At 61.1% G+C, this 27919-nt stretch overlaps 2 protein-coding genes across 2 annotated transcripts; one reads left to right on the top strand and one right to left on the bottom strand.

Annotated features, from left to right (window-relative positions):
- The first annotated feature begins 10787 nt into the window (after window positions 1-10787).
- Window positions 10788-13034, top strand: LOC102450545 (bone marrow proteoglycan). Its single transcript, XM_075926073.2, has 5 exons — window positions 10788-10850; window positions 11211-11383; window positions 11812-11931; window positions 12286-12397; window positions 12688-13034. The coding sequence occupies exons 1-5, from the start codon at window positions 10796-10798 to the stop codon at window positions 12759-12761; spliced, it is 534 nt and encodes a 177-aa protein (XP_075782188.1). The 5' UTR covers window positions 10788-10795; the 3' UTR covers window positions 12762-13034.
- A 574-nt stretch (window positions 13035-13608) lies between these two features.
- On the bottom strand, window positions 13609-27446 carry P2RX3 (purinergic receptor P2X 3). Its single transcript, XM_075928587.2, has 12 exons — window positions 27086-27446; window positions 23999-24134; window positions 19709-19780; window positions 19395-19461; window positions 18891-18984; window positions 17800-17877; window positions 17355-17496; window positions 16995-17131; window positions 16089-16182; window positions 15676-15741; window positions 15022-15099; window positions 13609-14594 (listed from the first exon to the last, which is right to left on the bottom strand). Exons 1-12 carry the CDS (start codon window positions 27217-27219, stop codon window positions 14481-14483), a joined length of 1212 nt encoding a protein of 403 aa, XP_075784702.2. The 5' UTR covers window positions 27220-27446; the 3' UTR covers window positions 13609-14480.
- Window positions 27447-27919: the final 473 nt, after the last annotated feature.

Raw genomic sequence — 27919 nt, 5'->3', positions numbered from 1 at the left:
CGGGAGCGGATTGGGGGGCAGTGGGGCTGGTTGGGGGGGGAACTGGGTGGCGGGGTGCGGGGCTGTCCAGGAGGCAGTTTGGGGGAGCAGGGCTGGCCAGGGGAGACTGGGGTGGGGGAACCGGCCAGCAGGGAGTGGGGCAATCTGGGAGAGGATGTTGGGGGAGTGGGGCTGGACAGGGGAGATTGGGGGGGGGTGGCTGGTCGGGATGGGGTTGGAGGGAGTGGGACTGGCCTGAGGATATTGGGGGGGAACTGGTTGGCGGGGATTGGGGCTGTCTTGGATGCATGCAGATCCTGGGGTGCTGCCCGTCCCACACACAGTCCTGGCGGGGCACACAGGCAGCCCCGGCCCCGGGGATTCCATCCCGCCTTCCCCCGCCTCTCTACTGTGTAGCTACGTACTGATACTCATAATAATAAAACTTACTTCATTAGAAAATACCAGACATTTATATGCCCGGTATTTCCTCAATTTGTTTCCCGGGCAGAAAGCTGAAATAACGGACTGTCCAGTTCAAAACCGGACACCTGACCACCATGTACAGGAGCAGCCAGGAGCTGGGAGGCCGGAACGCCGAGAAACAAAGCCTCCCTGTCTTCTCCCAGCCACACCCCATCCCCTGGGCTGACTGACATTCTGCGCCAGGCAGCCCCGGCGCCAGAACCAGAGGGAGGCCGCGCAGAGACCGGGGAAGGGGAGAGCCAGGCTGCTGGCTGGGTAGAGGCTCAGCCCTGGCCTTGGAAGGAGCCACACGGGGCCGGGGTGAGGGAAGCGGTTTTATTGTGGGGAGTCCCAGGCCAGGCCTGAGCGCAGGGGGTGGGGCTGCCCCCAGGGAGCTGGGGCAGGGCTGGGACCTGCGGCACAGGGCGAGCCGGGTGCAGGGAGCAGGGGCACCCCCAGCAGGACGGAGCAGGGGGCCCAGGCCGGCACAGCAGGGAGGGCAGCAGGACCCCGGGGGGGAAGAAACCCCTCAGGGAAAGCGTGAAGGGATCTCGCAGATAAAGGGCAGACGAGTCTCGCAGCTGATGCTTCTCCAGTGACCCCCTGGCAGAGAGAGCAGGTTAGTGCCCGCCGGCCGGCACCTGGCACCCCCCAGCCCAGTTCCTCCTCCAGGGCCCCCCCAGCCCAGTTCCTCCTCCAGGGCCCCCCCAGCCCCAGTTTCTTCCCCCAACCCCCAAACCCCCCTAGTCCCAGTTCCTCCCATGGGCCTCCACCCAGCCGCAGTTCCTACCCCCCTAGCCCCAATTCCTCCCCCTGACCCCACCCCCCGAGCCCTAGTTCCTTCCCCCAGGGCTCCACCCAGCGGAGTTCCTCCCCACACAACCACCCCTCTCCCTAGTGGCCCCTCACCTGCAGTGCACAGGGCGACACGTTTTTCTGTTGCGTCTCGAGGTCTTGCCGGCCCAGTTGTTGCAGTTCCGGGGCTGCCGTCCACCCCGTCTTTACCGGGATGTCGGCTCTGCAGGGGGAGGGGCTGGCGTAGGATCCCTAGGGAACCCCAGGCCCTTTCCCAAGCAGCCCAGGCTACTGCAGAGCCAGTGGGTCCCAGGGCTAGAGCCAGGGGCTGTGGCTCAAGGGGGGGGGGCAGGACCCACCAGCCCCAGGCACCTTGTGAACAGCCAAGCTCATTGGGCCCCCGAGCATGGGGGGGGCTGGGACCAAACCCTGAACTGCCAGAGCCCCCAGCGCTGCCTCCCAGGGGCAGCCCGGAGCAGGGACCCGGCTGTGGGCCCGGAGCCGCTGTGGGGGATGGGTCATTTCCCACCACCAGGGTGAGCGGGCATCTCTGGGGCAGGCCCAGGTGGGCAGCAGGGCCTTACCGATAGGGTTGCCAGGTGCCCAGTATTTTCGTCTTCTGTCTGGTAAAAAAAGTTCAGAAAATACCAGACACTTAAGATATCGGGTATTTTCTGATTTTTCTCCCTGCCAGGAGGTGAAAAGACCGGGCACGTGACAACCCTGCGACACACTCAGCACCCAGCCTCCGTCCCCAGCACCCCGCCCCCATGCTTACCTGGTTCCACAAGGCTACCCGCAAAAAGACCAAGGGGAAGCGATGCCTCCCCTTGGTCTTAGTGCTAAACTGCTCCCCTGTCATAAGAACATAAGAACGGCCATACTGGGTCAGACCAAAGGTCCATCTAGCCCAGCATCCCGTCTGTCTGTCCCTATTCCGATTCTGACTGTACTCACTCTGAAAGGGGACATGCTGTTTTAATGCTGTTTTATTTATTTATTTTGCTCAGCAACTTTGGTCTCCCCACCCCCTTTTTTTTTCTTCAACAGAATTTTTTCCCTGGTGTTTTTTTTGAGGGGGTGGGAGGTGGGGAGGAGTGTCCGGTATTTTTGGTTCAACCATCTGGCAACCCTACTTACCAAGGAGGAGATGAGTCCCCCGAATCACACCTGGCCCCACTAGGATATTCGGCACAGCTGCCTGTTGATCTGGTTGCTATGGATGGAGGCCAGGCAGCCACGGTACCTCTGTGTGCACGTGTTCTGTGGGGAGAGGGAGTGTGGGGAGCACCCATTGAATGGGCCTCAGCCGCTGTCCCATGTGCCAGTTCCCATCCCCATCCCCAGCCCCACATGCCAGCCCCTGTACCCCATTCTCCAGCCCCACATGTCAGCCTTCCAGCCCCAGCCCCCAGCCCCTGTCCCCCATTCTGCAGCCCCACATTTCAGCCCTCCATCCCCAGCCTCTAGCCCCATGAGCCAGCCCCTGATTCCGGTTCTGCAGCTCCACTCTCCAGCCGCACACATAGGGTTGCCAGATGGTTTCAACAAAAATACTGGACACACTTGACATGACATCACAATCGACATGACATCTTAGTTAGAAGATTCTAGACATTTCTATTTTCTCAATTTGTTTCCCGAACAGAAAGCTCAAATACTGGACTGTCCAGTTCAAAACCAAACACCTAGCAACCCTACCCACACGCCTGCGTCCACTCCCAGCCTCCAGCCCCACGTGCCAGCCCCCAACTTTACACACTATAAGCCAGTCCCAGGCACGATCCATCCTCAGCCTTGGCCCCTCTCCATCCCCCGTGGAGCCCACACTGACCCCCAGCCTGGGTCCCCCACCATCTCCCGTGGAGCCCACACTTACCCCCAGCCTTGGCCCCCCGCCATCCTCCATGGAGCCCACGCTGACTCCCACCTTAGGCCCCCCACAGGGGTAGCTCTAGACTACCTGCCAGGAACTGGTGCCCTAGGCCAACCATGCAATCGGCGCCCCCACCTCCAAACCCCTCAAAAACATTGCACCACTTGGCGCCCCATTTAACTTGGCATCCTAGGCGACCGCCTAGTTCACCTATATGGACGGGCCACCCCTGCCCCCCGCCATCCGGCATGGAGCCCACACTGACCCCCACCCTGGGCCCCCCTCCATCTCCCATGGAGCCCACACTGACCCCCAGCCTGGGCCCCCCATCATCCTGCATAGAGCCCACACTGACCCCCAGCCTGGGCCCCCCATCATCCTGCATGGAGCCCACACTGACCCCCAGCCTGGGCCCCCCATCATCCCGCATGAAGCCCACACTGACCCCCACCCTGGGCCCCCCTCCATCTCCTGTGGAGCCCACACTGACCCCCAGCCTGGGCCCCCCATCATCCTGCATGGAGCCCACACTGACCCCCAGCCTGGGCCCCCCATCATCCCGCATGGAGCCCACAATGACCCCCACCCTGGGCCCCCCTCCATCTCCCGTGGAGCCCACACTGACCCCCAGCCTGAGCCCCCCATCATCCTGCATGGAGCCCACACTGACCCCCAGCCTGGGCCCCCCTCCATCCCCCATGGAGCCCACACTGACCCCCAGCCTGGGCCCCCCTCCATCCCCCATGGAGCCCACACTGACCCCCAGCCTGGGCCCCCCTCCATCCCCCATGGAGCCCACACTGACCCCCAGCCTGGGCCCCCCTCCATCCCCCATGGAGCCCACACTGACCCCCAGCCTGGGCCCCCCTCCATCCCCCATGGAGCCCACACTGACCCCCAGCCTGGGCCCCCCTCCATCCCCCATGGAGCCCACACTGACCCCCAGCCTGGGCCCCCCTCCATCCCCCATGGAGCCCACACTGACCCTCAGCCTGGGCCCCCCTGCCATCTCCCAGGGAACCCACACTGAGCCCCAAGCTGGACACCCACCACCCACCTCACCGAGACCAAACTGACAAACTGCCCCTCCCCCCCAGTTTTCATCTTTGACTTCCCCTCCAGCCCTCCCAGCCCCTTATACCGAGCTGGGGCAGGAAGCTGGGAGGGTGGGGAAAGAGCTGCTATCAGCTCCCAGCTCTTTGTGCCCCCACCCCTGCCCCCCTATGGCTCGCCGGCCCCCATCCCCAACCGGGGCTCTGACCCACTGGCTGCTTCATTTCGCCACCTTAGGGACCATGATGGGGCACACGACTCCTCATAGACCAGGGCTGGGAACCTTTTTGGGGCTCAGGGCCACTGACCCCTCCCCTCACTGATGTGGCCCCCAGCTAAGGAGAAAGACACTCCCCGCGCTCCCCTCCCACACCAGAGCCTAGCAGGGCCCAGCCTGGTACATTCTGTGTCCTCCACCCCTGCGGTGGGGCAGTGGGGGCGGGGGGGGCTGCAGTGCCAGCGCAGGTTCCCCAACGCTGGGGGTGAGCCCTGAGCTTGGGGCCTGATGCAGCAGCCAAGGGCTGCGTCCAGCTCCCAGGCCTGAGGTTCCCCTCCCCTGACCTAGACCACAGGGGATCCGGGGTTCAACTCCCCCTAATCCCTGCAGCAGTTTGAAGGGGTCCCAGACACGAGGGACCTACTTTAGGGAGGCCCAGTGTGTAAGGCAGGGAGAGCTGGGGCTGGGGATTGGGAGAGAGGGGCCCTCCAGAGCTGTGGTCAGGGGAGTTCAGGGCTGGGCTAGGAGGGCTGGGGGTCGAGAGAGAGGATCCCTGGCCCAGCTGGGTGCAGCTCACGGCGGATGGCAGGGGGTGCGTCCCAGCAAGAACAGGTGGGCTGGAGGTGCTGACTGGGCTAGGATGGCCGTGGGGTGGGAAGGATCAAGGGGCATTGTGTGAGCCAGGTGGGACCCTGGGATCTCACTCCTGGGGGATCCAGCACTGGCGGGGAGCAGCAGTGGCCGGGGCCCTTCCCTGGCTAATGATGGGGCCTGGAGAAGCTGCTCCGAATGGGCCCTTCTGGCCTCAGCCCTACAGCCCCCAGACCTGACCTAGAGCTGCTCAGGGACCGGCCCCAGCAGGGCCTCTGCCCCATTGCCGGCTGCCCAGGTCTGGGGGGAGCGTCCCACCCAACACGGCAACACAGCAGGACCCGCCCCACTGGTAACAGCCACCGACGCTTTACACCAGCTGGGGTCTGCCCCATTCCCCCCCCACCTCTCCATCCCGCACGGAGCTACGGCCGATTGACACCAGCTGGGAAACTCCCCACTCGGGGGGCACCTTGGTCAGTGGGGCAGGCCCCTGCCTGGTGCTGGGCAGCAGGACACTGTGAGTCTGGCCTGGGGAGCTGTCAATCACTTGGCCCTGCTCTCCCGTCCCTTCCCTCATCCCAGCCCCGCTCTCAGGTTGCAGGTTCTCTGCAGATAAGCATCTCCCCGCCGGCCGGGCCGGTTTCACAAGGGGATTGACACAGTAACGGCCGCGCTGGGACCCCGATAACCCGGGGCCGTTACACCGCAGGGCTTGGCCGCAGGGAACGGGGCAGCCCCCAGCGGGGCTAGTGCCAGCTCCCCCTGAGTGCCGGGGTCAGGGTCCTCTCCCCTCCCCTGCCAGGTAATCTCTGGGGGGTGCCCCTCAGAGCCAAGGACGCCTCTCATCCACTGCCATGGGCCTGTGCACTGTGGGGCTGGTGGGGGGTGACCAGACAGATCCCGTCACATGGCCCTGTCCTGCCTGCGGTGAGCAGGGGCACTGGGACCCCCAGCCTAGGGGGCAGGATCTGGCCAGTGCTGAGCTCTGGGGTAACAACAGGCTCCCCCCACTCCTCATAGTGCCCCCCACAGCTGTCTCTGATGCCCCCTGCAGCTGCCCTCTGCCCCGAACAGGAGGGGCCCTGTCTGCTCCTGCATCACGCCGGGCCAGGCCATACACAGGGGCACCTGCCTCCCGCCCCCAGAGACCCCAACCCAGCCTGGAAGACTCAGAATGACGAGCATCTGCCCCACCCAAGCTAGCAGCATTCAGGCCTGTGAGCGCTGGGGTTACCCCCGGACCTCCCAACACCTGTCCAGTGAGCAGGTCAGGCCGGGCCTTGGCCAGGTGCATCCTGGGAGAATCGCTCAGAGGGGAGGTGACGATGGGTTTAGCTGCCCAGTTGGCAGGACAGCAGGCGGGAGTCGGGTCACCTGGGTTCTTTGCCTGGCTGCAGTGGGATCATGAGAGAGTCAGGGTATGTCTACACTACCACCCTAGTTCGAACTAGGGTGGTAGTGTAGACATACCCTCATAGCCCAGTTCCATGCTTCAGTTTCCTCTGCCCACCATTCTCTGTTCATCCTGTGAACTCCTTGGGCCGGGCTGTCTCTTGCTTGCTCTCTGCAGCACCCGGCACTGTGGGGGCTCTGGTCTTGGTGGGCAAAGCCAGGCTGTCTAGGTGGGGATGGGAATTCGGGGTGTGACTCGCCGAGGGACCCTGCCCCAGCCAGCAGTGTCACTATGGCCCAGGCTCATGAGCTCGGGAGGTGGCTGTAACCAGCTGACACCTTTTGCCCAGAAGCAGGACTAAGGCTGGAGGCGGGGCTGGCTGCAGACAGCACTGGGCTGCTGGGGCGTGTGAGTGAGTCTGGCTGGTGCAGAGATATGGGGCAGGACTGTGGGTTTTGATCCCCCCCTCTCTCCAAGATGGATGGTGCTGGCTCCTGCTTGGTCCCATGCTGACCAGTCTGTGCTACGCTGTGTCCCTGAACCAATAAACCTTCTGTTGCACCTGTTGGCTGAGAGCCGCCTCTGGCTGCGGATGGGGGTGCAGGGCCCGGTGGCTCCCCACCCCTCGGTGATCGTGGATAACACGTTTCTGAGCAGCGGGCATCTCCGTTCCCCCACTGGACTTGACGCAGCCACTCACTGGGTGATGAGGGGCTCACATCCATGCGGGGCTGGGGGGTGGTGGGGCCAGCAGTGCTGGGGGATGGAGGGACAGTCCCATGCAGGGCTGGGGGGCAGTGGGGCTTCCCATGGAAAGGTCGAGTGGAAGGGGAGCGGCCCTGCCAGCCGGGGAGAACCCAGAGAGGCCTGCGCCCTGCCCAGAAGGAGCCGTCTCCATGGGAGACAGATGATCTGCCCCTGCCCCGGCTCTGCCTGAACTGGGCCTGCGCTGGGCTGAGGCCGCCCAATCCCTCCATAGGGGCCCCAGGCCGGGGGGGGGGCAAGGCCTGAGCTTGGCCGGGGGGGACGGCGACACCGAGGCAGAGGGAGCCGGGACGCATCCTGCAGAGCTGGAGTCTTGGGGCTGGTGGCCTCTGCCCACGGCCTCAGCCCTGAGCCTGGCACTGCCCAGCCAGAGAGGGAGGCCTCTCAGCTGCCCCAGTCCCCCTGCCCCGTGTGTCTCCCAATGGCGCAACCCCTCTCCCCGGGGGCAGGGAGCCGACCCCATTCCCTGGGAGCGGGCCTGCGAGACGCGAGGGCTCCGGGTCTCAGCCACAGCCCGGCCCAGATGGCTGGAGAGGAGGCTGGGGAGATTCGGGGCAGGCTGGCGCAGTGAAAGGGATTTCCCCTGGGGTCACCTCGCCCGGGCGGGGCAGATGCTCCGTCACTGGGGGTATGTCTACACTACAGCGCTAATTCGAACTAACTTAGTTCGAATTAGTTAATTCAAACTAAGCTAATTTGAATTAGCGCATCTAGACTTAAAAACTAGTTCGAATTAGCATATTTAAGGGCAGCTGAAACCAGTTCTGGCAGGGCATCAGGTCAGTAGTTGCTTTGTGTGGCTGCTGTCTGAGGCTATCTGAGGCTCGTGCTTAAAGGGACCCCCCTGGACAGCCGGTTCTCAGCTTTCCCGCTTGCTTGCCAACCTCACCCAGGTGCCGCCGCTGGTAGTCCTCCTGGTTCCTGGTGCACCTGCTGGCCCGGGCGCGGGTGGCTGTTGCAGGCGGGGTGGTGCGCCCTGCAGTCCCCAGATGCTGCAGCTGTGGTGAAACAAGAGCAGTGGTCAGTTCTCCCTGGGGACATGGTGGGTGAAACCCAGCCCCCCTCTGCATGGCCAGGGCCCCTGCATGACACCCAGCTGCTGCTCCATGGTGGGCAAGGCCCAGGCGCACGGTCCCTGGGCTCCGTCTTCCCCCACCCTCCTCCGTACACATAAGGGGAGCATGATGGCACTCACATGCAGAGCCCTCCTCGGCCTCGGACGACACAGTCGATGTGCTCTGTGGGGTGCCTCGGGAGTCCTGGGTCCTAGGCAGGCTCCTGGCTCTCGGCATAATCCTCCTCCTCCTCCGTATCAGGGACAGGGCTCTCTGCCCTGGGGTCGATCACCACCCAGGGGATATGGACGGTGTGAGCCCCCAGGATGCGGTCCAGGGCCTCAAAGTGAGGGCAGGTCTCTGGGTCGGCCCCTCGCTGGCAGGCTCTGGAGTAGGACTGCAGCAGGTCCTTTATTTTGCAGCGGACCTGCTCCCGGGTCCGCATGTGGCCTCTGGCGGCCAGGCTGTCAGCCATGCGGCTGTAGACGGCCGCATTCCTGTGGCTAGTGCAGAGATCGTGAATGTTAGAGGCTTCTCCCCAAACCTTGATGAGGTCCATGATCTCCGCACTGGACCAGGCGGAAGCCTGCCTCTTGCGGCCCTGGGCAGGCTCCTGGGAGCCGCCAGCCTGGTCCCGGGAAGAGGCGGAGGGCTGGGTGGCAGAGGGTGGCTGGCTCCTCCCGTGCCAGGTGCAGGGTTTGCTGGCTGGGTGCTGGCAGGCTTGCACCTGGCACGGGCACCGTAGCCAGCCCGTGCCCCTTTAAGGGCTCCGGGGCCGGGAGGGGGGCAGAAGAGTTTCCCTGGTTGTGCCCAGAGTGGCCACCAGGGCAAGCTGGGGAGGGCTAGCCTCCCACTAGTTCGAATTAAGTGGCTACACAGCCCTTAATCCAAACTGCTTAATTCGAACTAGGCGTTAGTCCTCGTAGAATGAGGTTTACCTAGTTCGAATTAAGTGCTCCGCTAGTTTGAATTAAGTTCAAACTAGCGGTTTGCCTGTGTAGCGCCTATCAAAGTTAATTCAAACTAACGGCTGTTAGTTCGAATTAACTCTGTAGTGTAGACTTACCCTGGGAGTCTTCCATGCTGGGCTGGGGTCTCTGTGCAGAGGCTGCGCTCTGCTCCGCAGGGGTGGGGGGTGGGAACCCCTGGGCAGGGCTGGTGCCCAGCGTGATGCAGGAGCAGACAGGGCCCCCCACATTCTCATGGGGGCAGTTGCAGGGAGCGTCAGTGCCAGTTGTGGGGGCCCTCTGGGAACTTCGAGAGGCCCATTGAAGCCCCAGGGCTCAGCTCTGGCCAGGCCCCCACCTCCAGGCTCCTGGGTCCCAGCAGGCAGGGCAGGGCCCCGCTCCAGCCCCACAGTGCACAGGCCCCTGGCAGTGGGGGGGGGGGTGTCTCTGGCTCAGAGGGGCACCCCCCAGGGAGTACCCAGCAGGGGAGGGGAGAGGACCGTGACCCTGGAACTCAGGGGGAGCTGGCACTAGCCCCGCTGGGGGCTGCCCCGTTCCCTGTGGCCAGGCCCTGCGGTGTAACAGCCCCAGGTTATCGGGTCCCAGTGCGGCCGTTACTGTGTCAATCCCCTTGTGAAAGCGGCCCGGCCGGCGGGGAGATGCTTATCTGCAGGGAACCTGCAGCCTGAGAGTGGGGCTGGGATGAGGGAAGAGAGGGGTGAGCAGGGCCAAGTGATTGACAGCTCCCCAGGCCAGACTCACAGTGTCCTGCTGCCCAGCACCAGGCAGGGGCCTGCCCCACTGACCAAGGTGCCCCCCGAGTGGGGAGTTTCCCGGCTGGTGTCAATCGGCCGTAACTTCGGGGGAGAGGGGGGCGATGGGCCCCGCTAGGCTCTGGTGTGGGAGGGGAGCGCGGGGAGTGTCTTTCTCCTTAGCTGGGGGCCACATCAGTGAGGGGAGGGGTCAGCGGCCCCCAGCCCCTAAAAGGTTCCCAGCCCTGGTCTATGGGGAGTCAGGTGCCCCTTTATGGCCACTAGGGGGCAACATGAAGCAGCCAATGGGTCAGAGCCCAGGCTGAGGGTGGGGGTGCTGTGAGCCATAGGGGGTGGGGTCTGGGAGCTGATAGCAGCTCTTTCCCCACCCTCCCAGCTTCCTGCCCCAGCTCGGTTTAAGGGTTTGGGACGGCTGGAGGGGAAGTCAAAGCTGAGAGGTGCGGAGGGTGGGGTGGGGGGTTTTCCCGTTTGGTCTCGGTGAGGTGGGTGGTGGGGGCACAGACTAGGGGTCAGTGTGGGCTCCATGGGTGATGGAGGGGGGCCCAGGCTGGGGGTCAGTGTGGGCTCCATGGGGGATGAAGGGTGGCCCAGGCTGGGGGTCAGTGTGGGCTCTGTGGGAGATGATGGGGGGCCCAGGCTGGGGGTCAGTGTGGGCTCTGTGGGAGATGATGGGAGACCCAGGCTGGGGGTCAGTGTGGGTTCCATAGGGGCTGGATGGGGGCTCAGGCTGGGGGGGTCAGTGTGGGCTCCATGGGAGATGGACGGGGGCCCAGGCTGGGGGTCAGTGTGCACTCCATGGGGCCGGCACTGGGCAGTGAGGGGCTGTCCGTGGGGAGCTGTCGAGTTGTCTGTCTCATGGTGTCTCCCCCCAGGTCTGCCCGAGATGAGGCTGTTTCTGGTGCTCGTCCTGCTGGGAGCCGTGGCCGGGAGCCCTCTCTGTAAGTGGAGCCCCTCCCCCGGCCCTTGGGGGGAGCCTGACCCATAGGCCACTGTCCCCAGTGGGGACCCCCTGGAGGAGGCTACTGCATGGGCCCCATGGACCGAGCATGGGCCGTACATCCCCAGACGTCTCCCTGAGCCCTGCTGGTCCCTGGGGCCCCCTGACCTCAAACCTGGCTCTGTCCTGGCACCTGGGTCCCCATCCCCCACTGGCCCCAGCCAAGTCTGTCTCAGCCCCAGCGCACGCGGCCCAGCACCTGATGTTTTACCCGCTGGTCCCCGCAGCCACTAGGGGGCCGTTGGGCATGTGGGGTGCCCCATGGGGCTGGAAGGGCCCATTGGCCTCTCTCTGCCCCCAGCCCAGAGGGCCCTGGAGCTGGAGAGATCGGACGAGCAGGGCAGCTCCGTTCTGGAGGAGGAGCCCGTGGGGTCGATGCCGTGCCAGGGGGAAGAACGGGGCTTCGAGGTGAGAGGCGCAAAGCCCCCCCGTTACGAGCTGGAGAACAAGCCCCAGACGTTTGAAGAGGCCAAGGTGAGCAGAGGGCAGAGGATGGAAAAGGGGGTTGGGGACAGTGGCTGGCCCAGGGCACATGGCTGCAGTGCTGTGTGCAGGGGGTGTGGATAGTGCCAGGGGCTGGCTCACGGTGTGTAAGGGCGGGGGCTGGCATGTGGGGCTGGAGGCTGTGGGTGGGAGCTGGTGCATGGGGCAGGAGAAGCGGGGGACAGGGGCTGGCGCGTGGGGCTGGAGGCCGGGGGGTGGGAGGTCGTGCTTGGGGCTGGAGAATGGGAGAAAGGGGCTGGCACGTGGGGCTGGATGCTGTGGGTGGGAGCTGATGTGTGGCGCAGGAGAATGGGGGACAGTGGCTGGCGTGTGGTGCTGGAGGCTAAGGGTGGGAGCTGCTGCATGGGACAGCGGCTGAGGGCCAGTCACTGGGTACCCCCCACACTCTCTCCCCACAGAAAACGTGCACAAAGCGCGGTGGCTGCCTGGCCTCCATCCACACCGAAGAGATCAACAGGAAGCTGTTCCAAATGTCCAAGCGGGGCCAGGTGTGGGTCGGGGGTATCAGCTCCTCCTCGGTAAGGCCCTGCTGCCCACCTGGGTCTGCCCCAGAGGCCCCCAAATGCCCTGGGGATAGGAAATGACCCATCCCCCACAGCTCCTCCGAGCCCACAGCCGGGTCCCTGCTCCGGGCAGCCCCTGGGGGGCAGCGCTGGGGGCTCTGGCAGTTCAGGGTTTGGTCCCTGACCTCCCCCCCATGCTCAGGGGCCCAATGAGCTTGGCTGTCCACGAGGTGCCTGGGGCTGGTCGGTCCTGCCCCCCCCCCTTGAGCCACAGCCCCTGGCTCTAGCCCTGGCTCCGCAGTGTCCTGGGCTGCTTGGGAAAGGGCCTGGGGTGCCCTGTGGATCCTACGCCAGCCCCTCCCCGTGCAGGGCGGACGCCCCAGTAGAAGGTGGGTGGACGGAAGCTCCTGGAACTACGACAACTGGGCCAGCGGGAACCCCAGCCGCCGTGGGACAACGTGTGTCGCCCTCTGCAGTGCTGGTGAGGGGCCACTGGGGTGAAGGAAATTTTGTGTGTGTGGGGGGGGACTGGGATTGGGGAGGGCCCTGGGGGAGGAACTGGGTCTAGGCAGTTCCTGGGGTTGGGAAAAGGAACTGGGCTGGGTGGGGCCCTGAGGGAGGAACTGGGGCTGGGGGAGGGGGGGTCCTGTGGAAGGAACTGGGCTGGGGGGGCCCTGGAGGAGGAACTGGGCTGGGGGGGGCCCTGGGGAAGGAACTGGGCTGGGGGTGCCAGGTGCCGGCCGGCGGGCACTAACCTGCTCTCTCTGCCAGGGGGTCACTGGAGAAGCATCAGCTGTGAGACTCGTCTGCCCTTTATCTGCGAGATCCCTTCACGCTTTCCCTGAGGGGTTTCTTCCCCCCGGGGTCCTGCTGCCCTCCCTGCTGTGCCGGCCTGGGCCGCCCTGCTCCGTCCTGCCGGGGGTGCCCCTGCTCCCTGCACCCGGCTCGCCCTGTGCCGCAGGTCCCAGCCCTGCCCCAGCTCCCTGGGGGCAGCCCCACCCCCTGCGCTCAGGCCTGGCCTGGGACTCCCCACAATAAAACCGCTTCCCTCACCCCGGCCCCGTGTGGCTCCTTCCAAGGCCAGGGCTGAGCCTCTACCCAGCCAGCGGCCTGGCTCCCCCCTCTCCCCGTTTCTGCGCAGCCTCCCTCTGGCTCTGGCGCTGGCGCTGGGGCTGCCTGGCGCAGAATGTCAGTCAGCCCAGGTGATGGGGTGTGGCTGGGAGAAGACAGGGAGGCTCGTCCCGAACCCCCTTCCGCCCAGGGCCCTGCCTCTTCCATGCCCACTGGAGCTTCGTGCCCGGCCCACTGGCCCCTGTCCCACCTCGCAGCCCCTGCAAGCCCAGCCCTGGGCGCCCCCACCCCTGCTCTGCCAACGCGCCTCTGACACGCACTCCTCCTGCGGGCACTGAGTCTGCGCCCTGCTGCCCTGCGCCAGGCAGGGGCCTCCCCACTGACCAGTGGGGCGCTGTCCATGGGGGGAGGTCCCCAGCTCGGCGAGGGCACAGGGGAAAGGGGAAGGTGGGGGGCACGTTCCCTGCTGGGGGACGACTCCCCCGCTCTGGGGCGCAGGGTGCAGCCTGGTGAGGGAATGACGGTGCGAAGGGCGGTGGCTGGGGAGCCCGAATTCTGCGGGTGGCAGCCTGGCTGGACCAAGGAGGGACCCAGGTGTGGCTGCCCCGACTAGCTCACACAGCTGGGGGCTGCACGGGCACCGGTCCAACTTCTGCTGCAGCTGACGGCTCGCAAGCTGAGTTCCCCCAAGGGGAGCCCCCGTTTGCCCCAGGCTGTGGTATGACGGCTCCGCCAGCCACACAGGCCAGGAAGCACCGCCTATGTGTCCATGCTACTCCTGTGTCCGGCCTCTCCCCAGCAGGCCCGGGGGAGAGCCCAGATCTGCCCCCCGGCCTCAGCACAGCCCACAGGGACACTGACGAGAAAGTGAATTTTATTGATTAAAAAGCCTTGGCCTGGAAGAACGGGGTCAGCGCTGGAGGTGGGGAATAGCATGTACCTAGGCCCACATCCCCCCCCCCCGCGGAATCTGGGGACCGGCCAGGATGGAAATGGGGTGAAGGTGGGGAGAGCACCCTTCCCTCCCCACGACCACCCCTCCCCTTCTCTCCCCATGTGGAGAGTGCCTTCTCAGCACCCCCTGACCTAGCAGGATCGCGCCGGCCAGGACAAAGCAACCAATCCCCCTTGGTCCCCAAGACACCCCTCCCCCTGTCAGCATCTAGCCAAACCCAGAGAGAGCGCCCCCTCCTGAGGCATCCTCCCCCCCACTCTCCCAGGCTGCCCATTTCTTGGTCAGCGCCCGGCTTACTGGTAAATGAGCAGTGCCGGTACCAGCAGCAGCCCCTTGGCCCCCGCCCTCCATGCCTGCTCCTGGCCCTGCCCAGGCACGGTGGGGAGGGACGGGCACACGCTTCCGGAGGGAGGCGGCAGTGCGCCCAGGAGGACATGCGGGAGGAGAGATTTCTGCGCTGAGGGAGACTCTGGGTGGGAGACGCAGAGGCTCCCAGGAGGGGACAGTACAAAAGAGGCCCTTGCCCGGAGCCGGGGCGCTAGAGGCCGATGGAGTAGGCCCCGGAGTCGGTGGATTGTTTCTCGGCGTTCCGGCCTCCCAGCCCCTGGCTGCTCCTGTACACAGGGCTGTGGCGCAGGGTCAGGTCCGTCACCTGCAGGGGGGGCACAGAGCCGGTTGTCTGGGGTCAGAGGCGTGGAATTAAAATCCCTGCAAAGGGCTCGTGGCTCCCGGCCGCACTGTGGCCGCGCTGCCTGGGTTGCTACCGCTCGTGAGAGGGCTGGCGACTCTGGTCCCTGCTACGGTAGCGCTGTGAGCGGGAGCCTTTTAAACAGGATCCTGCTGTCGGAGCCACTGCCTGGAAATTCGGTGGCACAGGCAGTAGGATATAAATAGAAGGCAGCCAGATGCACTTTGATCCGGCCCACGGACTGCCCCTCTCCCCCCCGCAGGCAGAGGCTGGAACTGGAGTAACTGAGAGCACCCCCCACAGCCGGTGCTCCCACCCCACTCCCGGCAGCGCCCCCTGCTGGCTGCGCCAGTCTCTGCAGCCCCTGGGGCGGCTCCAGTCTGGGACTCACCTCTTCGAACTTCTTCGCCTTGTACTGCTCTGCGCCCTTGAGGAAGTTGAGGAGGATGATGTCGCACAGCACAGTGCCCTGCAGAGGGGAGGCAGGCTCAGCAGAGGGCAGGGCCTTCCCTTCTGGGTGGGGGGCTGTCCCCAGGCACCTGGGCCTGACAGGGGCCAAAGGCTGCAGGGCAGGACCTGCAGGCCTCTGGGAGCAGGAGTTGGAGGCAAACCCTGATGAGCCAGCCCGGCCCTTTGCCGTCAGAGCATGGCCGAGGGTAGGTGCCTAAGCTCGCAGATTCAGAGTCCAGGGTGCTGGGGCATCTGCAACCTCTCTTGGGAGTCCGGCCTCCACTAGCGGGGACACAGGCCTCCACGGAGCGCAGCTGCCGGGTGGAGACTGGACCACCTCCTGTGCCATCGCCATGGCGCCATCCTGGATTCCCTCTGTGCCACCGCGGGGATCTCGCCCCGTGCCTTGGATTCTCTTTGGCCCTGCAGTCCCCAGCGAGCCTGGATTTGACCTTGGATCAGGGCTCCTCGCGAAGCAGCCAGAAGGCCTGCCCAGATGGGCAATTCTTTGCTCTATCCAGGGCCTCCCTCTTCCCCGCAGCCCAGAGCTGGCTGACCCTGGCCCCGGGGGAGCAGGAGACACAGTTGCACTCACCACCCCAACGGAGGTGAAGGCTGCCACCGTGTTGATCAGGGTTGGGATGATGTTGAATTTCCCAGCCTGAGGGGACAGAGAGTGGAGTTAGCAGTTGGGAGGTTGGAGGTTTGCTCCTAGGACACCATGTGGGGCTGTACAGGGCCGTTGTAACCTGCTCTGCACTTCCCCCCTCCCCTTGCTTTTGGTGGGTCCCTTATCCTGCCTTCCTAGTGCAGGAACCTCCCATCTCCTGGCCACCTGAGTCTTGGGGGCTCCTGTCCTCCTTTATTAAAGATGGCCACCAGGGGGTACCGCATCTCCTTGCATTACCGCAGCCGGCCAACTCCTCCTGCACCCCACGGCCCTTCCCTTCCCATCCTCAGGCTTCAGCGCTGGCTCCCCCACCCTGCTGGCTGCCTGGCCGCACGTACGTTCCCGTAGACCAGCACGTCGAAACGGATGCCAAAAGCCTTCATCAGGGTCCGGTACTCAGTGCCGTTCTCCCGCCTGTAGTACCTGGCATACCTGGAGGACAGGGAGAGAGGCTGTGACTTGCCGCCCGCTGGGTGTGCACACTGAGGGGTGGCTGTGCATGAGTGGGGTGTAGCACGCTGTGCGTGAAAGGAAGAGTCTGGAATGAAGGGAGGTGTGTGTGCAGCAGGCGAGGTGTGAGTAATTGTGTGAGCATGTAGGTGTAGGGGAGTAACTTAGAAGACACACTGGTAATACTGTGCCAGGTGCTGCTAGAGAGTAATGTGTAATTGAGCATATTCGGTGTGTTGCTGAACAGTAGTGTGTGTATAAGTGGGAGTATCTGTTGTGTTAGTGTGTATGTGGAAGGCAGTGTGCGTTGTGTGTGTAGCTGGGTGTATCTGGTGTGTCAGTGTGTAGGTGGAAGGCAGTGTGTTATGTGTGCAGCGAGTGTATCTGGTGTGTCAGTGTGTACATGGAAGGCAGTGTGTGCTGTGTGTGTAGCTGCTGTGTCAGTGTGTACATGGAAGACAGTGTGTATTATGTGTGCAGCGAGTGTATCTGGTGTCGTCAGTGTGTACATGGAAGGCGGTGTGTATCTGGTGTGTCGTCAGTGTATCTGGTGTGTCAGTGTGCCTGGGGAGGGCAGTGTGTGTCTAGTCAGGGGTGCGTGCTGTGTCAGTGCGTAGCTGGAAGGGTCTGCATGACCATGCTAGAGGAGGAATGCGCTCCAGAGCGTGACCCAGAAGTGAGTTAGCCCTGGGGTAGGGGTGTCTCGCAGCTTTTCCTGTGTGTGTGTGTGTGTGTGTGTGTGTGTGTGTGTGTGTGTGTGTGTGTGTGCGCGCGCGCGCACATGCTGCTCTTGCCTGAAGTTGTAGCCAGGAGAGACGCTGTTCTTCTCGGAGACGCTGTCGAGGCGGGTGAAGGCGTAGCTCGGCACGCACTGGTCCCATGAGCGATCCAGGTCGCACACCCACCCGATCTTAATCCCCAGAATTCCCCCCTGTGCAGAGAGATGGGGCATTAGGCGGCAGAACAGAGGGGCCACTACGCCTGTCCCTGGATGGACCCCTTCCCCCATTCTAAGGGACTGACCAAGGCCCCGGAATCCCCTGCCTTCCTGTTTCCGGATGTGTCGAAGGGTGTCCCCACAGACCCCCAGAGATGGGCCTGGCTCCCATGGGTCACTCTCCCCGGTCTGGCTGCGTGGGGGAGGCGATGCTCACTGTGGAAGCCAGCTTGGCGAAGTCCTGGCCGGCGAAGTGGACGATGTCACCCAGACGCAGGATGGGGCAGAAGGGCTGGGTGACTGGGTGGAAGCGGCACGTCCGGATGTCCTGGGCCGTCAGGTTGGGCAGCAGGTTACCTCTAGGAGGGAGGGAAACGCACAGGGGTCCCGTGGGGAAAGCCACGGCGAACCCCAGCCCTATCCGTAAACCCAGAAGCTACTCCCAACCCTAACCCCCTTCCATAGCTTCTCACCCCAACCTGAATCCTGGCCGCAACCCCCACCCACCTGGCCATGTCCCCGCTCCACCCTCTAGGGCCACCGGAAGCAGAGAACAGCCATTGGGCAGATCCACCTGGCCAATCCGCCCCCATGGGCCTGGGGGAGCAGCCATTGTGCAGTGCGGTCTGCCCAGTGTGCGGGGCCCACGCCCCAAAACTCACTTCTCGAAGTCGAAGAGCGGGAAGCGGATGCTGTTCTTAATGAAGAGGGTGAAATTCTCTGCCTCCAGCATGATGGGCCTATGGGGGGAAGCACCCGCATGGGACTCAGGCAGGGGACTGGGGCCTGCCTGGGTGGCTGCATCCCCCCCTCCGCTCCTGGCTATTTATCTGCTGCTGGGGTTTCCGGCCCTTTGGCTGCAGGGTGTCAGTGCAGGGCCTTGCACCACCGGGGAGCGCCAGGAGCTGCTGGGACTGAGAATAATTCAGACAGGCTGCATGGCCTGGGCGCAGGGACAGCAGATGGCACTAGGCGAGCGCAGGGTGACTAAGGAGACAAACACCCCTATGGGCCCTGTGGGGCAGAGCACAGCCACAGCGCAGTGCCACTGGCCACAGCCCCAGACCGCCCCCTATGGGCCCTGTGGGGCAGAGCACAGCCACAGCGCAGTGCCACTGGCCACAGCCCCAGACCGCCCCCTATGGGCCCTGTGGGGCAGAGCACAGCCACAGCGCAGTGCCACTGGCTACAGCCCCAGACCACCCCCTATGGGCCCTGTGGGGCAGAGCACAGCCACAGCGCAGTGCCACTGGCCACAGCCTCAGACCGCCCCCTATGGGCCCTGTGGGGCAGAGCACAGCCACAGCGCAGTGCCACTGGCTACAGCCCCAGACCGCCCCCTATGGGCCCTGTGGGGCAGAGCACAGCCACAGCGCAGTGCCACTGGCCACAGCCCCAATCCGCCCCCTATGGGCCCTGTGGGGCAGAGCACAGCTACAGCGCAATGCCACTGGCCACAGCCCCAACCCGCCCCCTATGGGTCCTAGGGGGCAGAGTAGCCAACGACCATGGCCCCAGTCTACCCATTATGGGCCGTGTGGGGCAGAGCAGAGCCACAGCACAGTACATCCTGGCTTGTCCCCTATGTGGGCCCTGGGCAGCACAGAATAACCAAAGTGCCCCCCCATGTCCATGTCCCTGCAGGGCAGAGCGTATGCAGCAGAGCCCTCCCTGCCCCCCATGCTGAGCGCTGAGGATGTGAGAGGCTCCCCACACCTCCCCAAAGGGGTCTGCCCTGGAGAGCCCAGCTTACGCCTGGACAGTGTCCACCTCGGCTGGGCACCAGCCCTGGATCTCACAGGTCCGCAGGCTCCTGCTGTAGTTCACACACCGGCCCGTCAGGATCCCTGCGGATGGAAGCGCCTCCCCCCATTTAGTAGCACCAAAAGCCCCACTCTAATCCCCGCCCCTCCACTCTGCTCCTGTGCCCCACACGCTTCCTGCTGCCTCCCCCTCAGAGCCCAGATCCTGCAGAGGTGAGAGCAGCAACCTCCTCCCAGCTAGCCGGCCAGGCCTTTAGGTGGTGCCCCGGGAGCTCCTGCTTTTACATCTGGACGAGGCAGGTTCAGCCACTGCCACACATCAATACACCAACCCTCCCATCCATCCATCCATCCATCCATCCATCCATCCATCCATCCATCCCTGTGTCTTCCACTCTCCTCCCCTCACCGAGCCCTCCCCCCCCCCCGTCCCCACATGCTAGGCCCCATCCCACCCCTCCCGCTGGATGGGGGACCTCCCGGTGGGCACTTACCACCTCCGGTGGTAGGGACAGGCCTCTGGCAGTCGCTGTCAGACACACAGCTGTACTTGGCTTCGCTCTGGAAAAGGAGAGCAAGGGGGAGCCAGGCGGAGGGAATGAGCCCTGGGGATGCACAGGGAGGCACATAGAGCTCTCCTTCTGCCCTGCCCCTGCTCTGATTAGGGAAGGGGGACCCCGGATACCCACCAGCAGGTGCTGCCAGGGAATCTCTTTGGAGAATTGCTTCACTTTCCGCTGGGGGAGACCAAGCCCCCTGCCCGGTCCCAGGCCCTCCTACCATTCCCCCTCGCTCCTCACCTGCTTACCTCAGGACAAAAGCCTTGGACTTGGTTCTCCGTGACAATCTGCTTGGTGATGATCACGAAGACGGACGTCCCCTGCAGAGGTGGGACCGGGCCAGACGCGCATGGGGATGGGGAGGCAGGGGGTGAAAGGCACGGAGAAGAGACAGAATGAGTGAAACAGTCAGAAGCTGGGGCATACATGGGGAGTGATCCCTTCAAATTCTCTGAGGATTTCCCGGCCTGGCATGCGATTGGCATCAGTTTGCAGAGAGCCAGCTTCGAGTAAGGGGGAGCTGTGCCAGGGAGCAGCCTGCTTTGGCTCTCTCTGCCTTCAGAACTAGTGTGTTAAGAGTCTGAATGCTCAGAAATAAAAACCCCATTGCCTGCCAGCCAGGATATTTTAATCTAACAGCTCTGCCTGCATGCCACAAACAATTAACCGCAGGACGTGAGCAGGGATTGAACCAGGGATCTCAAGCACGCATGCCCTTTCACTGACTCCAGTTGCCCAGCAGCGGGGCAATCAGCAATGTAGGGTCGACCTCAGCGCAGGGATAATTTGAGCGACGGTGCCGTGAGCGCCTTTTGAGTCCGCCCAGCCCCAGGCAGAATGCTGCACTGCAAAATGACACACTGAGCTCCCTCCCGCTTTATTCACTTCCACCCTTGTCGGCACTGAGCTGGGGTGGTGGCGGGGGCGGGGGGCATGCCCCTCCCTCTTTTAACAAAAGAAACGCGCGTGTTGTGGGACAACAAACTCCCCCTCCCCTCTGCACAGAAACTTTCCCGCGGCAGCGCGGTGTGGGGGCCGCAGCCCCGCCAGGCTCCCGGACAAGGCGAGGAGCTGGCTGCACCTCCAAGCTGCAGTGGTCTTAGCTCGCTGTCTGCCCGGTGCTCCTTCAGGCTGTGCCCAGGGGCGCAGCGGCAGGTGCAAGCCCCTTCCTTCCTATATAGACCATAAAATTGCGAGTATAATGGGGGTGCGCATTATCGATAAGAGTTTAGTTCAAGAATTCTGACGTTTAAAAGGCAGGTGCGTATTATACATAGGTGCGCATTATACTCGAGATTTTACGGTAGACTCTCTCTGGGATGCGCTGCAGTTACACCTTTTGCCCACCAGGGGCTGCTGTGGCGCCAGAAGAGAAGGCGGCTGGATTTCTGCTGCAGGGAGGGAAAGGAGTATTCTGGAGTTGGCCCCCCCCCCCCCCCCCCATTTCTAAAAAGGCCCTGATGCCTTTGAAAATGGAAGCACAAGGTGGGGCAGTGACAGCCGGAGGTCAGTTCGCCTTCCAAATCAGCCCAGCAGCCAGTCATCCCAAGTGGAGGCTGTCTTCGCTATGCATCCTGCAGGGGTCGCCCTTCACACCAGGTGTGAAGTCAAGAAACAAGTGCCTCCTGCATGCCCACGGCTGCCTTTCTCAGAGCACATCTACACTAGGAAACTATTTCGAAATAACTAACATCAATTGAATATCCCTCAAAATAGCAAAATCGAAATAGCGTGTCCCCACTACGGGGGAGTCTCAAAATTAGTCCAGGGCAGGCTCTGTTAATGTGGACACACTACGTCGACTTAGAGCCCCGGAAGCACTGGGGAATAATTCCTTTGAATTACTCTGGGGAGTAGTTTTTTCGAAATAGCCGCACCAGAGCGCGCGCACTAATGCCATTTCGAAACAACCATTTCAAAATTAGCATTATTCCTCCAGGAAAGCAGGAGTGCAGATTTTGAAATAAGCGGCCCGTTATTTCGAACTAATGGGCGTGGCAGTGTGGACGCTCCGCTTATTAATTCGACCTAAGGGGGGTTATTTCGAAATAAAGCCCTAGTATGAGAGAGTTGCAGCAGGTTAGTAGGTGAGGCTGGGGCGTAGGGACACTGAGGAGGGGCTTGGGCAGCCCCCGCAGGACCCTGCCTCTCAGCATGAAGCCAGAGCCCCTTGCTGCAGCTCCCTGGGGCTCACTCAAATGAGGGTGACTGAATGGTAGCGACCTTCTCTGTGACTGGCAACCTCACCAGCCTGCCAGGACTCAACCGTGATCCTATCAGGAAGGATTCATGGCCCTGATCCACACTCTCTGGGCCAGATCCTTTGCTTGTGTCAATGGACTCCTTCTCCTACAAAGAGCAGGTCTGGAATGCCCTTTATTTCCACAGGAAATTTTGAATTGTTAGCAACAAACCAAAAATAAAAACATTTCTATTTGGAAAGCCACTATGGTCCTCATGGGAGTTGTAGTTCAGGCACCGCATGCTCCCTGTCTCCTCTCCAAGCCTTAGTTGGACTACATCTCCTATGATGCATTGCAACATTCTCCTCTTGGTGAGGGAAGGTGAGTGTGTTAGGAAAACTCCTGACCATTCATGGGAAATGTAGTCTGGCCAGGGAGACCAACCCATACAGAACAACAAGGACAAGAAGCAAATGAACTACAATTCCCACGAGGCATGGAAATGCATTCATTCAAGAATGATTTTTTTTTTTTTGAGTTTTGGATGCTTGGTCTTTTCAATGACAAAATCCAATTTTTCTGAGGAAAGCTGGCACCTTTTAAAAAAAATGCATTTAGCTGAAAAATCCATTTCCATCAAACAAGTGTTAATGGAATTTTTTCAGCTAGCAAATCTCTTAAATCAAAGCCTCTTGATTCGAACCTGGCACTTGGCCCTGCCCATAGAGCTGGGAGAATTTATTTTTTAAGACAGATTCTTCATTGAAAACTGCATTTTTTCAGTGATCCAAAATGACTCGTGAATTTGGATTACAAAAACAATTCCAACCCCCCCACCCCCCAAAAGTAAAAATGTTTCATTTAAAAATGTTTTCTATTGTTTTTCCCTTTGCTATTTTGAATTAAAATGTGCCCCGTTTTTTTTCAAAACATGCCACAAAGGAGAAAACCACCCCAAAGCAGGGGATTAGAAATGAGCAGTGTAAACAGCATTTCATTTGACTCCCAGAGGACCTGTCGACTGAAAAACATGAGCCCTTCCTCCCTCAGCTAACCGACCTAAAGACAACCTTTGTGCCGCTTGAAAGCTTGGCTCTTCCACCCACAGAAGTTGGTTTGTTAAATGATACTACCTCATCCACCTTGTCTCTCTGCTATTACAGGCTTTACCTCATGCAGCCACTAAAGGAAGAAAGCGCCGTGTTCTGACCACTTGTGGTTTCTCCAGGAAGAGCATGACCTAGTGGTGAGATCAGTTTTTGCCCTCTCCTCCCTTCCCCCCTCCAATTCAACAACAAAATCACGCTGAGTTCCTATTGAACTGGATATCTCCCTCCAGATATTTTCACTCAGTTCTAGTTCTGAATCCTCCATCTTCTTAATTTACTCTGCTCTGGGAATTGCCAAGCACCGCATGTGTACGTCCCTGTTTGAAGCTGGGGGAAGGAGAAATAGCTACAATGCGATGTCCAGGCTGGTTTGTTTATCCTGAACCCCATGTATTTGTGCCCACCGCTCCTAAAGGGGACACAGGAAAGCTGCTGATGACTCAGGAAAATGGTATCTTTAATGTACCATGTCTTGCGCTGTTCTTAGGACTGATCAAATATTTTGCTTTATGATTGTGATGAGAGCAAGGAACAAAATGTTTCCAGTCCATGGGTCCCTGTGTGTCTCCCCCTCTATATTCATAAAGCTGCTGCCTTCTCCTTTCAACCCCGTCCTCTGCTATGCCACCCACAGATTGCTCCCTGTTCTTATCTAGAGTCCTCATCCTCTCGAGGTAGGGGCAGCCAGGGCTGCCGTGGTTCTGGGAGAGGTCTCCTGGGGGCGTTCTCTGAACTCGGGAGCACACACATGGGCTGACAGCAGGTCGTTTAATTGAATAAAGCAGGTATCAGGGATACAGTTCTTTGAAGTCAAGCTTAGAGGCTGACAGCCGGGACCATTGCATCACTGTAGTGTCAATCAAGACTGGGGTACCCTCTGTGTCAGGCGCTGCACAGATTAATAGAGAGCGCCCCTGCCCCAAAGACCTAACTAGACAAGACTGGACCAAGCATTATTAACCCCACAGGACCAGGCCTGTCTCTGTGTGTGTCTGCGCAGTGCCTGGCCCCATGGGGCCCTGATCCCAGCTGGGGCAGGGCCTGTCTGTGTGTCTGGGTGGTGTCCAGCATGACCACGCCCTGATCTTAGCTGGAAGCTCTGGACACTACCGTAACATGAAGAACAGCAGTCATAATCAAGTCCCTCCAGCTCTTTTTGCCATCCTTAGCTCCCGGAGCACTGTGCCGCAGTCCTGCCTACTTGTAACCGCTCCCCCAGCGCTGCCCCTCCGCCGGGGCGCATTACCTGTGGGGGCGTAACGTAGTCTGCCGTGTCCATGACTCGGTTGGTGTATTTGCCGAAGCCCTTGACCTTGGTCACCACGGAGGACTCAATAGAGGTGTCCCGCACCTGGTACGCCTTCTCATGGAGAAACACCCAGCTGGGAGGAGAGAGGGACAGAGACCCACATTAGCCGCTCCCCAGAGGGGCAGTTTGGGGGAACTACCCCCCATCTCAGCAACCTGGGACTCAGACGTGAGAGGAAGCGGCGAAGGTCCCGTTGCATTGTCCCCAACTCTTGGATTTCATTGCAGTCCTTTCCAGATGTTGCTAGTGCCCCAGCTCCTGAAATCACAGGGTAGAGTGACAGCCTGAAAGCTTGAAGTGGGAATGCTTTTGTACTTCACTTTGGGTTCTTTCTGCCTCCACTGCAGCGAGTCCACGCACGCACCCACCCAGTTTCTAACGATCCGCTGTCTCGTGCTGCAGTCTTCAATCCGTTGTGGGAACGGGCCTGCTCTTTCCAGCTGAGTTCTTCCAGAATTCTGGTGCGGGTGGATGCAGCTCCCTTTTTGAAAGGACTGTCCCGTGCCTGACCACCTTCCTGCTGCCATTCCACACTGCACTGCTCCCCCGCTGGCCTGTGTACCCACGTGCTTTGCTGCGGGATTGCATCCCCGTTCAGCCGCTGGTGCACAGCCAGCAGAACCCCTGGGAGGTCATAGAATCCTAGGGCTGGAAGAGACCTCAGGAAGTCATCAAGTCCAGCCCCCTGTCCAAAGCAGGACCAACCCCAACTCAATCATCCCAGCCAGGGCTTTGTCAACCTGGGACCTAAAACCTCTAGGGATGGAGATTCCACCCCCTCCCTAGGGAACCCATCCCAGTGCTTCACCACCCTCCTGGTGAAATAGTTTTCCTAATATCCAACCTAGACCACCCCCCTGCAACCTGACACCATCACTCCTCCTTCTGTCACCTATCACCACTGAGAACAAAAGACAGGACTATGCAGTACTTTAAAGACTAACATGGCTACATCTCTATTACTATTCTACATGCAAGGCACTACATTTAGCCATTTGGAATGGAAATCCATCAACCATATGAAAAAAACGATCATCTAATAAACCATCTTGTTAGTCTTTAAAGTGCTGCATAGTCCTGTCTTTTGTTTCAGCAAGCCCAGACTAACACGGCTACATTTCTATTACTATTCTACACCAAGAACAGCCTCTCTCCATCCTCTTTGGAACCCCCCTTCAGGTAGTTGAAGGCTGCTATCAAATCCCCCCTCGCTCTTCTCTCCTGTAGACTACATAAGCCCAAATCCCTCAGCCTCTCGTCATAATCACATGTTCCAGCCCCCTAATCATTTTGGTTGCCCTCCACTGGACTTTCTCGAATGCGTCCACATCCTTTCTGTAGTAGGGGCCCCAGAACTGGATGCAATACTCCAGATGTGGCTTCATCAGTGTTCATCAACAGAAACTGATTGCAAGTGAGTAGCCCCGTGGGTTACCAAGAAGGTGATAACAAAATACCCATGCCATGTCCCTATTGGCTCAGGAACCAGAGGCAAAGGAATGTTATAAGATTGTTGCCTGATTTGGGGGGCAGGTGGATTCAGCATTTTCCAGTGCCTGGGGTTGTCGATGCCACTTTGGGGGGCATAACCCCAGTTACTGAAATGACACTTCGTTCTGCAAAGCGGCAGCGAATGTTAAAACGGCCCTTTAAAATATCAAGGGAGCCGAGTGGGCTCAGAGCCAACCTGGGATGTAAACGCCACACACAATTCTCCTTCCTGAACATCTTGTGCCACCTAGCGGCACCCCACGGAGTCTTCTTTGCAGCTGTGACACACCCACCCCACCTTCATTGCTTTGGTAGATTGTCCAGAAGTGCCGCGGGGCAGGAGGAGCCAATGTCCCATGACTCGGAAGCCTGAGAGGCAGATTTTCAAAAGAGTACCAAGTTGGATTTTTTTTGCAGTCCCCAACAGCACATGATTGGGAGCCAAATTGCCAAAGCACGTGACAGCTGCCGGTTCTGCGCGATTGCTAACGAGAACTCAGGGCCAACTGCCAGGTCCTGTGGACATCTGCATCGCTGGGTTTGGGGCCTGGAAAGGAGGGACAAGCTGTTGAAAAGCTGGCCCAGAATCGCACTGGAAATCAAAGGGCTTTAGGATCAAATAGCCCAAAGCAGCTAAGTGATTGAGGAGTGCAAGTCCCACTTTCGAAAGTGCCAAGGGGGTCACCAGGACAGGGGAGGGAAGGAGAGAGGGTTGCATGGATGTCACCAGGCGGGAAAGGGGTAGTCGCTGGGGGTGTGGGAAGAGGAGGGGGTTCGGCAGCCCCACACTGTCTGTGTTCCAGCATCCCTTTTGTGGGAGGGATGCAGGTTAATTCCCTTCATTGACTGTGGAGGAAGAGCCCCACCCTCACAGATCCTCCCCCCTCTGCTCTATCATGTCTATCAACCCTCTGCCCCCCCCTCACAGCACTGCAGGCTCAATGCCCCCCCCACTCAGACAACCCCCTCCTCTCAGTCCCATTCCCCCACCCTTCAGTGCACACACAGCAGCCCTGCTCTGACACCCAATCCAGCAGCAGTGTTAGCCTGCTCCCCCGGGAAGCTGAGGGGTGGGGACGGATGTTGTCGGATGTACGGTCTGTACAATCCTGCAACAAAGGCTTCTCCAAAGCCAGTCTCTCACTCTGGGTTTCTGCACCTGAAAGGCAGGAAGGAGGAGGCCTCCCAGCACAGCCACACTCACACAGCATCAAGGAAGGGGGCAACAGGGAGCCCCTTGCTGTTGGGCATCCGAATGACAATGCCCCCCAGTCCCTCTGCAAGCCATATGCAGGGCTGAGTCGGGGTCCCAACAGGCCCTGGGAGGGATTCTGTGCCAACGGCAAGTTGGCTCATCCCTCAGTCTTCTTGCTCCAGAAGTGGGGCTCGTTAAAGATCCCACCCCTGCGGAGAGCAACGCTCCTGGTCCTCTGGGTCTCACCCCCTCGCTCCCCCCAGGCAACAAGGCCCAGGAGACAGTGGGACTGGCCGTGGAGGTGCCAGGGAGGGGCCCCTGGCCAGGCGGGCACTCACCCGATGAAGTACGAGATGATGAGCAGCTGCACAACCCGGTTGATCACACCAACGGTCCAGCTCTTGACCACCACCGACTTGGTGGTCTCATAGGTGAAGAAATCGGCCACGCAGTTCATGCCGGAGGAGAGCATGGGGATCAGGGGCAGGGCCCGCCAGCCCAGAGCAGACTCGATACTAGGGGGCAAGGGGCGCCCCAGGGGCAATGGATGCCCAGCGCTAATTGGAAAGGCTGTCCCTTTAAGATGGGCAGCGGGAATGGAGTCTTCCTGTGCCCTGCAGCTACTCTGGGCAGCCTGGAGCCAAAGGACCCCTTTAATAAACTCTTCCCCTCCCCCCTTGCAATGATGCCATCAAGGAAAGGTGGGGCTTCCTAGCCCATCCATTACCAGTCCGAGTCTCTGGTGTGTGTGGTGGGGGGTGGGGTGAGGTCTTTAATGCATTCCATGAATCCAGACAGGAAGCTGCTCTCTGTGCATTTCATCTCCGCTCTCATCCTTCCCCCTGCAGCTCTGCTGATGTCTCTCACTTCCAACCCAACCTCCGCCCCCTCCCAGCCATGCGCTCCCCCCCATCTCACCCCAGCCGGTGCCTCTCAATCGCAACCTGTACCCGTGTCCCATGACAGCCCTGCCTCAGAGCCACCTGCTCGCCCAGCCCTGGGCTTCCCCCACTAGCTCTGCTGACGTCCCTCAACCCCAACCCACAGTCCCAATATCCCAGTCTTGCCCCTCGCCCCAGCTTTGCTGGTGCCCCTCAGTCTCAGCCTGCAGCCCCTGGCTATTCCAGCTCTGGCCCAACAGATAGGCAGAAAAGGAGCCGGAAAGGAGAGAG

Source organism: Pelodiscus sinensis, chromosome 5 (genome assembly GCF_052426305.1).
Source record: "Pelodiscus sinensis isolate ZL-2025 chromosome 5, ASM5242630v1, whole genome shotgun sequence".
Lineage (NCBI taxonomy): Eukaryota > Metazoa > Chordata > Testudines > Trionychidae > Pelodiscus > Pelodiscus sinensis.
This window is presented reverse-complemented; position numbering and strand designations above follow the sequence as displayed.

What these genes read in the sequence shown, in the direction of transcription:
- LOC102450545 (XM_075926073.2), top strand. Translation starts at nt 10,796, where the DNA reads ATGAGGCTGTTTCTGGTGCTCGTCCTGCTGGGAGCCGTGGCCGGGAGC. An exon ending in GGGGTATCAGCTCCTCCTCG is followed by an intron (nt 11,932 to 12,285) that starts GTAAGGCCCTGC and finishes CTCCCCGTGCAG; the next exon opens with GGCGGACGCCCCAGTAGAAG. An exon ending in TGTCGCCCTCTGCAGTGCTG is followed by an intron (nt 12,398 to 12,687) that starts GTGAGGGGCCAC and finishes TCTCTCTGCCAG; the next exon opens with GGGGTCACTGGAGAAGCATC.
- P2RX3 (XM_075928587.2), bottom strand. Translation starts at nt 27,219, where the DNA reads ATGCTCTCCTCCGGCATGAACTGCGTGGCCGATTTCTTCACCTATGAG. An exon ending in ATCATCTCGTACTTCATCGG is followed by an intron (nt 24,135 to 27,085) that starts GTGAGTGCCCGC and finishes CTCTCCTCCCAG; the next exon opens with CTGGGTGTTTCTCCATGAGA. An exon ending in TCGCCAAGCTGGCTTCCACA is followed by an intron (nt 17,132 to 17,354) that starts GTGAGCATCGCC and finishes CTCTCTGCACAG; the next exon opens with GGGGGAATTCTGGGGATTAA.